General features: G+C 40.4%; 1 protein-coding gene across 1 annotated transcript; it reads right to left on the bottom strand.

Moving 5' to 3' along the window:
- Positions 1–1,046: 1,046 nt before the first annotated feature.
- fam180a (family with sequence similarity 180 member A) lies at positions 1,047–9,288 on the bottom strand. The gene is made up of 4 exons (XM_032505559.1): positions 8,823–9,288; positions 4,068–4,165; positions 3,365–3,689; positions 1,047–1,415 (listed from the first exon to the last, which is right to left on the bottom strand). The coding sequence occupies exons 1-3, from the start codon at positions 9,070–9,072 to the stop codon at positions 3,366–3,368; spliced, it is 672 nt and encodes a 223-aa protein (XP_032361450.1). The 5' UTR covers positions 9,073–9,288; the 3' UTR covers positions 1,047–1,415; position 3,365.
- Between the last annotated feature and the right edge of the window lie 409 nt (positions 9,289–9,697).

The raw sequence follows: 9,697 nt of genomic DNA, 5'->3' as shown, positions 1-9,697 counted from the left end.
TATATATATATATATATATATATATATAGAGGTATTGACCAACTAAAAAGGAAAAAATGAAGATGAAATCAATTTCATGTCTTATTGCTTATTGTTTAATATTTTTAGGGCTACTTTTTTGAGCAAAATGGCATTCAGCTCTATGGTTTCTGTTGGTGTCAGATTGGATGATCACAAAATACATAAATTGTGTGTTAGGATAGGAAGGAAGATACTTGTTGTAACAGATCCTATTGGCAGAGCTTGGGAGAGTAGACAAAGTCCTTTATTTGCAATGTTGACAAACTACCCAGCAGTCTGTAAAGTAATTAAAATAAGCCCGACCTTTACCAGCTACAACATTAAAGTGATGTACATATTAATGCATCACTAATTATAATCCTTCCTGCCCTTCCTGCCAGCTGCCATCTCCCTGTACAACCGATCCCCCTAGCTCTGTGTAAGGACAAAGGGGTCGGAAGGTAAAGCCCGCACTACAACTTTACAGCAAACTTTGCATTAAATTTTGCCCAACTTGCACTATCCCAACCTCACACGTTTATATACAGCATACAGTAAAAAAATCTTTCACTGTTAAAGTTGTTTATCCGTATTGTATATTGTTGTATATTGCTTTTAAGTATCCATCCATCTATCCCTCTATCCATCTATCTAATATGAATTATTCAAATGGCCCATTCTGCATATACTGTTATATATATATAAATTTTTTTTTGATGATAATAAATATATGATATATGATAATAATATAATGTATATGAAGAACATGAAGTTTCAGATAAGGAACTGCAGTTCTGTCCGCAGCCACTTGGTGCTGCTCACTCAACATGCATTATGCTGCTGTGGGTTATTCATGACATTTAGGGATAATACAATACATGGTAAAAATATTAGACTCATTGTTTCATGATGTATACTGATAAGACAATAACCCAGGTAAAAGCCCTATTTTTTCTTATTTAATCTACATCCACAATCACTGAGGAGGAGCTGGAGATAAAAAGAAGCAATGCAGAGTTAGTGAGTCATTTTTAAAAACTTTGAGGCAATTAAGGTGTACTTTTTGCCAGAAGCAATGCAATTCAAAACAATGAAGCTCTGTTAATTGTCATATAACACATGGAGCAAAGATGCTGTAAATGTTGAAATGCCTTAATGAAACTGTCAAGAGTCAGTGCTGGGAACAAGAGCCCGAGCTCTGCTGTTTTCTTCAATACCCTGGCTTCTTTACGCTCTGTCAAGTAGTGCTCAGAAACATCCCAAAACTCATCATCTTCGTTAGAGCGGTGCAGGGAGTGAAGGCTGATCTTAGAAAGAAATTCCACACAGTCTTCACTTACTCATCAATCAGTCCTCCCGAGTCAGCGCTAGATGCTTGGGCATTGAATGAATGCTGACATGCTGAGAAAGAGATCCTGTAACAAAAAAACTCCTGTAATCATCATATGCATTTTTGAGAAATAAAATGCCTGGGGTGAACATGCAGTTCTGGTGGCAGGAAATGACAAACATTGAGCGACCAACATTTCCAATGCTGGATAAAAGCTTGAATTGCAGCAAAATACTGAAATGTAAGCAAATGCAAAACCAATTGACTCAAGGAGGGGGTAAAAGCACAAACCTAAACATATATTTTCTCTCCACTCCAAGATGAGCGAAAGGCACGAAGGCCTATTAGTGAAAGTGCCTATTTCCCAAAATGAGTGAGGAAAATGGGTAACTTTGAAGCAAACATCTATCAAACATTTTACAGTTTTCTCAAATGAGCAATCAGGGGTATTGATGTACATAGACTCTTACAAATCTGTGGGTTTCATTCAAAGGGCTTTAATTGTCAATTCAAATGAGCCGAGCAATCTTTTCTAGACAGAGCAAAGCATCTAGTGCCGTCTTAAGTGATTGAATGTCATCAAACATGAACACAGTCCGCACAGGGGGATGGAGGTGACTCTGCATGGAGTTTACAAGCTATTGTACTGCATATGGTTAGATTTGACCCATGTTTTAAAGGTCAGAGTAATCCAAAAAAAGTCAGTAGGCTACCTATAGTTCCATACTACACACACTATTTACGAGTCTTACTGACTGCCGCAGTGCCCAAGTGCCTGTTAAGACAGCTGTGGAGGATTATCAGAGCTCACTGGGACACAACTTGATTAATGAAGCCGTCCTGTGGCTCGCGCAAATACATGGAGCACAGATACTTTGCAAGTTTTATTTCATTTCCACATAATGAACAAAGGTATACATAATGCATTGCATTGTATGAGCTGGGAGGAGTACTACAATTAATAAAAAATTTAAAATAGTGGTTTAGGCGCAATGACCTGTTACAAACAGTATCACACCCTTCTCTCTCTGACCATTTCCTGCCTCCTAGTGTAAAAACGGTCTGATACAAGCACATTCCAAAAAAGCAATTAAATCAATGTATCTAGAAGCATGTAGATGTACTTTACATAAAATAGACATTATGTGTTATATCTAATACAAAAAAGCTGATAATGGTTTGTCTGAATAAACCTTTAGAGAAAGGAACATATTTTTTACAATCATTGACAAAAGAATTCAATTTTTTGTAGTTGTTTTTACAATGTCAAATATTCTAGTCTAATCAAGAAGAATATTTTTGTAGCAATAGATGACCAAGTAAGGTACTGCCATTACTACATAGTGTTTGTACATAAAAGATAATATACAAGCACACAAATATATACACTTTAACTTCTACATGTTAGACAGGGTTGGCCCAGTAGATATTGTAAGGATCGCTCTAAATGCCACTTTAAAGTAGAATAAGTGTTGTAAGCAAAAGTGTGGGCTAAATGTACTTTGCATCATTGTTTTCAGACGTGGAACACACTTGCTTACCATTTGGGGGCGTGTAAACGTGATCGAGACCGCAGTTTTGGGACAGATGGTAAGTACACTTGGTTTTTGAGTGTGCTGCTGGTGGATGCTATTGTCCAAATAAAGCTTTGCATAATGGTAGTGAAGTAGATGCTCCAAAACCTTTAAGTAAATTGTGAATAGTGGTGAGACAGTTTCAGGAAGATCACAGAAAATAAAGAAAAAGACATTTTGCTTTCTCTTTGTGAATTCCAGAGTTGAAGTTTCAACTCAAGAATTGCATCATTTATAAGTACAAAGCAGTCAAGTGCATTGACTTTTTGAGTTTGAAAGTTCATTGACCTCAAAAAAAGATCAGATTTCTTGCATACTATAGCAATGAAAACATACTAGAATTAGTAGGCCTGTGTGGTAAATACAACTGGAATGCAGTTTGGGTCAAGAATTGCAGTGAAACCATGAGCAAGTGAAATCACCATGAAAATGTGTTTAAAGAAAATCTTCAGATTTTTACTTTAAGAGGGTGTGAGGTCCTTTTGAACGGCTTTGAACAGCTGTATCACAGCGTCCATCCACGCCTCCTTCTGCTGCGGACTGCTGACTCGAGCCATCGTCTGAGTGGTGTACACCAGGGTCAGCACCGTCCTCTCAAAGTCCTGCCAGCTCAGAGGCCGCCGGCGCTGGAAGAGCTCCGCTATCAGACGGCGAATGTCGGAAAGCCTCTTGGGCAGGATGTCCTCACAGATGACCTCCAGCTTCTCCACGCTCCTCAGGGAGGCAAGCTCCTCATCGGGGATCAGCATTTCCCCACCTTGGATCTCCATTCCAGCAAGCAGGATCTGGGAGGCACAGGTCCATTAAGAAAAGTCCTCAGGAACCATCTACTTACACTACTAACCTAACTAAATAACTAGTTAGGTTCCACCTCATATACCAATCTGCCAATACAACTATTTATTGCCCTTTTTGAGTAAACTGAAGACATCACAAGATCTTAATGTTATATAAACACTTTGGGTACACACATACTTTACATGTCTGCACATGATTAGCAGGACAGCAGCTGTGTTTTCATTTTTATCAGATGGACCAGAAATGTGGGACTTGGACAAATCTTTTGCACATCCTCAACATATTTTAAGTGGCGTCCAGTAACGACGCACTGACTGAGCCATTAACTGTTTCAGCACCTCTAAACCAACATGATCTAAACTGACCTCAAAAAGCAGATTGACATCCTCTGACGAACGCTGGAAGGTGGGGTTGATCAGCGAATATGCCTCACGCTTTATCCTGTATGCAGATGGATACAGAGCTAGAACACATAAGTACAGGAAATTGGATTAGAGGATTTCCCTCGTATTCGAGAAATTAACCACCACATTATCCAACATGACATGCATGTGGGTAGGCCAGAGGTTGAGCAAACAGATACTGAACATTACTGCTCTAATATTATGCAGGTGAGATAGAATCTGGCTCCAGCTGGGCAGAGGGTAATTGTTCAACCCGAGCCACAGATGCCCACAGGGGCAGGTGTTGCTGACCTCATATGGACAGATTTCCAAGTGTCAGTCCTGTCAATCTGTTAGGCAGACCAGAGACCCTGTAATCTGAGGTGTCCAGATAGGGCTGGAATGAAACCCCTCACTCTCAGCTAGTGGTAACAGTTTCTGAAGCTACATCTCTATGATAAAATACAAAGAAATCCATATTTTACTGGAGGTGATAACCAGAGACAATTCCACATGGTCACACACCTCCATCCAGAGGTAGAAAGTAATTGCATAATCCTCAGTAATTTGATGACTTATTTTTAACTCTGAAAAAAGCAGCTAAAGTTAAGATATTGTAGCTTTTAGCTACCAAAAGAGCCATCGTTTAGATCCCCATGTACCCAGGGCCCAAAAAGATGCCACAATGAATAGCTGTGGATGTGTGGAGGGGCCCATAGAAAATGCCTTTTTGTGCTATGCCCCTGATCATAACACCCTCTACTGTGTAAGACTCCAAGACAATGTAACAAGTGTAAGAAACGCTAAGTTGATTAGAGCTAAAAGTTAAACCTTCCTTTAAATTTCTCCAGACGTTCTCTTTTTCCACTGTTTCGCATATGATATTGCCATCCAGTACTTGGCTCAATGTGTGAGCCAACACACAGATCACACACAGATCTTAACAAGGTATACAGTACAGAAAACCGGGCTCCATCTGAATTCGGATCCAATCCAATTCCTACCGTACAGCGGATCTATGGCAAGCTGCCTCGCCAATTCTGCAATAATGATCAGCCTCGCTGGCCAGATACATTTAGGCTTTATAACATTTGTGAGGCCAGCCAAAGCCACATGCACTGGCTGATCTCCCCATGTACCTGCTTCCTGCTTGGGTGACTGCCAGTCTCAGCTCCGGCTTTGCTTACACAACCCAGCCACTATTCAGAATGTAATGAAAATCCGCAGCTCTATGTTCCAGTGTTAGAAGAATAACACCCACCAATTTGGCACATTGTGTAATCCTCAACACATTATCCCCAACCTTTTATCTCTCAAACCTGCATTAAAAAAACAGGGCCATTGCTAGGATTTTAGAAATACTGGAGGTCAAGGGTCCAAGTAACCCCTCCTTAAAATGTAAAAAAGCCACAAACCCCCCCCCCCGTAAGTCCTTTTTTTTTTCTATTTCCCCTTTGTAGCGTCCCCCAGAGACCACAGATCGTGTCCCTGTGCCCAGGGATCGCATCTTGTGTGTGGCGGTCTGTCCTGTTGTTGTCACCGTCCCGCGTGTAGTGTTTCATTTCCCGTTGTTGCGTCCCCCAGAGCAGCCCAGTGTCATGGCAGTTTGTGAAATGGTCATGTTCGAAAATCTTAACCTGTACAAGAAATAAACAAGAAAATCGTGACCTGTACCCAAATCAATAAATCAAAAGAACGTGACCATTTTACAAACTGGTGTGAGACTGGGTTGGATAGTCACATTAAAGACAAGACTAAGAACGTTGCAATATGCTGTTTTAAGACTTTAGTCTTTGTATGGATTAAGTAATCGTGATCTAAGGTAATCTTAGGACGCCCTCTCAGGCGGAATTTGTTTCTTTTAAACATAACCGGGCTACCTTTACCCTCTTTCCAGTCTTTATGCTAAGCTAAGCTAATAGGCTGTGACTTTATATTTAACATACAGACTCGAGTGGTGTTTTTCCTCCCATCTAACTCTCATCTAAAGTTTTGAAAGTTGTTTTTTTCTGTAAATTTTACAAACGTAATTAGCAAAGACCTTCTCCACAATGAAAAATCTAAATAAAGAATAGAACCAGAATCAGCCCTATAATCAAGTAATTCGAGTATATCATAGTTACATTACCTCAGATGTTCTAACTCCCCCCAACCCAACACCAAGGAACAGTATTGAGGATATTTCCCTAGATCCAACACTGACATGTCTGTAGGTGAAGATTTACACTCCTTATGAGTGAGCGACTCCCGCATGCACAATCAGCAGTGGAGGAGGAATGCCTGTGCAGTCATATTAGATACTGAAGAGACACTCAAGCTTCAGTGGGGCCTTGTCAAAGCAAACAAAACAACACCCGGTGGAAAATGTGCTCATTAGAACAAGGGTTATGTTGTTAAAGGATCAAGGAGCTGCAGGGAAATGACACCTTGTAGGCCAACCCAATGCTGATTTACATTTGAAATTAATAATCTCTAATTTACATAAAAGTTGTCTGCCAGCTTCCAGCAGCAGGAAACAACAGTTTGCAATAAAACGTTATTGCTTGGTAATGCTCACATGGTTAGAGCAGCACGGCTGCCGACAGAGAAACAGGCCATGTGTCTTACAACATCAATAAAGCTACAAACAAAACAATCTCTGCAAGGAAAACACAATCAACGTAATGTTTCACATGTGCGATGGATGAGTAAAACAGGTAGAGGAATACTTAGTGGCAAACAGGTAAGATAAAGGCAAAGTTTACTATCTGTAAACAGGGTTTAGCAAACAGGCAGACAGTCAGGACGACAAAAAGGGAAAGACAAGCAGAGTAAAGTTAAAACACAAGGCTTTGTTGCACAATGGACAATCAGGAAACTGAGGGAAAGGGTTAGGCATATATACTGAGGAGCTGCTGAGGATTGGGGTCAAGTGCGTAGCTGGAGGTAATGATAAGAAGTGGGAAAAGCTGGGAGGGAATTGGAGCCTCTGGTATGAGAGCAGAATTAAGCAATCAAAGTGAGACCAGCAATTCAAATGGTCAAATTTAGAATCAAAATCAGTTCATTCCAATTAAATATTTAGCCAGTTTAAAAGTAAAAGAGATGTGTAGGATTTTGATATTAAAGTTTTAACATGTTACTTAAGAAGATTTTTTCAGTTGAATATCTAATGCAGAAATCCCTGCTTGCAACATCTCTTTAAGCATCCTTTCTAAGCCTGTTCATTCCTTTAATGCGTCCCCTCTTTCCTCTAGTGCTTCAAACAATCAGTGTTTAGATGGGCAGGCTTCCCCCAATGTCATTATGCACAGACAGGGAACTTGTAATCTCCCGCTAACTGCTTGCAAGGAGATGAGGGAACAACAAAGATCCATTAATTAGCAGGGTTAAATGGTATTCCTGGCTAGAGGGGGGGGGCACAAACAAAAAATAAAACAAAATGGATGTCTGGATCTATCCAGCTACTGTAAAAGGTGGTGAAAAGGACATGGAGGGAATACAATCTTTGTGGCAATACCCATCTTGTACAATGCAGAGTCAGACTTCTCCATAATATTACCACTGTGAAACACATCTATGCATGGCTAATCTGCAATAAAGTCACTTAGTATTGCCAGGGAAGACATGAATGCTGGGAAGACTGGTGATGACTGGAGATACTGGACTTCCCAAATGTGCAATTGCCACTCAGCAAAATAGTGTCCTTTACAATGGAGGATCATGGTGCTCTACATAAGATTAACGCTTTAACATGCACACACCTTTTGGGGTTCATCTGCCCAAATAGTGAAACAAATGTACAATTTTGATAAGCGCTCTCTGCAGGTCAACTAAGAATTATCAGCAGACATTGCAGTCCTCCTCAGTTCTACGAGTGTTTTAGCATCTTTCAGCTCATTGATTTGGTTTTGATGCTTGCAACTTAACAGTTGTGATTCAGTCTCACGGCTCTCATCGACCTCATTTTCGGCTGCAGCAGAAATCCGTTAAAGATCCACTGTACAGTACGTGCCAAGCACAAAATTAACAAAAGTTAAAAGGAGAGTGAACGTTGAACCTGAATTTGTCAGGTGGCCAATAACACAAAGTGCTAACATGCTAATGTTGCTTCATGTTTGCTGCATGTGTAATTAGGTAAGTGTTTGCCGTAAAAAGGTGAGAGGTTGTCCGCTGCCACCAAGTGGCCAAAATAATTAATCAAAGTGGCATAGATAAACAACAATTCAACAACCTTGCCTGCCAGAATTTGCATTTTGGCAGAGGGAAGAAAAATCTTAGAAAACATGTTTGTAGCAAATCTCAAACAATAGAACCGTCATTCGGGAAAGTATTATTAAAATGCTGACAATGGCACTGTCTCTTCTGTAGCCGACTTTAGTACCATGTGACTAATCCAAAGACTTGAAGCTGTGTGAGTGTTGAGAAAGGAATTTCCTCAAGGAAAGGCTCCAGTAACAACAGGTCAGTCACTTTTCATTGGAGGATGATCTGTTGATGTCTTGCATGTCGCAATAATACCGATATTGTTGAAATATAAATACGTTCCTTCACAGACATAGAGAAGCAAACCGACATCAAACTATTATGAATGATTGTTTCTATTTTCTAATAGATTAAATAATTTAAAATGAAGATGCAAATTGTGGCAATTTTTGACTGAAGGATGGTTAAAGGCAGCCTTTTACATGTTGACACTGTGGCCATATGATAAAGATATAACCCATACGTATATCTGGAGTCTGTATGTCCACCTACCTTTCCTGTGATGCTGAGTGGCTGTCAGGTAAATGGACTGGTAAACAATGAACAGCAGAGCCCACCACTGTGTCATGTTGATCCTCACTAACAGATCTACACACACTCTCACACACACTCTCACACACACACTCGTACACACACACACAACTGAACGCACACTCTTTTCCCCCTCTCGCTCTGTCTCTCTCAGGGGATAAACATCACAATGGTGGATGAAAATACTCCGACTGCTTATATGCAGGCTCATTCCTTTATTCACTGCATTTATTCCTTCTGTTGCCACCTCCCTCCATCCATCCTCTTTCTCCCTTTTTTTTAGTGTGTGTGTTCTTTACTCAGGCTGGCTCGTCTGGGCTCTCATCTGGAAATCATCAGGATTGGAGAACGCCTGCCCTCTTGGCTGGACTTTTCTCACAGCCACAGCTTGACTAGCTGACTGGTTCACTTACTGTTTGACTCTCCAACTGACGGGATAAATGTGACCGACTAACTGGATGACTGGTTGACTGACTTGCCGATTGATTGACTGAGCATATTGGGATTCCATGAGCCAGAACCAAACCAGAGCTAGTACAAGAGATGGATGGTCTCCTTGGAGAGGTGCTCTCCAGCTTGACCAAGCGTTATTTTCACACTAATTGATAATTCTGGTTTCCTTTAAGTTTGGCCATCAGTTCATTGTACACAATAAGTTAACAGCTAAGATCTGGAAACGTAAAAACAATACTACAATGGAGTCGGACGGAACAAAAAAATAAATAACTCAGCAACCATTGAATGAATTGTCAGGTTTTGTATAGAGATACGTGGGTCCCAGAGGAATCCTACTGAATCTTATTGACTTTATGATCCCATAACTTTTCCTCTGGCAC

This window comes from Etheostoma spectabile, chromosome 23 (assembly GCF_008692095.1).
Source record: "Etheostoma spectabile isolate EspeVRDwgs_2016 chromosome 23, UIUC_Espe_1.0, whole genome shotgun sequence".
Classification (NCBI taxonomy): domain Eukaryota; kingdom Metazoa; phylum Chordata; class Actinopteri; order Perciformes; family Percidae; genus Etheostoma; species Etheostoma spectabile.
Note: the sequence above shows the minus strand (reverse complement) of the source record. Positions and strands in the feature narration are given on the sequence as shown.

What these genes read in the sequence shown, in the direction of transcription:
- fam180a (XM_032505559.1), bottom strand. Translation starts at nt 9,072, where the DNA reads ATGAGCCTGCATATAAGCAGTCGGAGTATTTTCATCCACCATTGTGAT. An exon ending in CACTCAGCATCACAGGAAAG is followed by an intron (nt 4,166 to 8,822) that starts GTAGGTGGACAT and finishes TATGTGTTCTAG; the next exon opens with CTCTGTATCCATCTGCATAC. An exon ending in ATGTCAATCTGCTTTTTGAG is followed by an intron (nt 3,690 to 4,067) that starts GTCAGTTTAGAT and finishes TGTGCCTCCCAG; the next exon opens with ATCCTGCTTGCTGGAATGGA.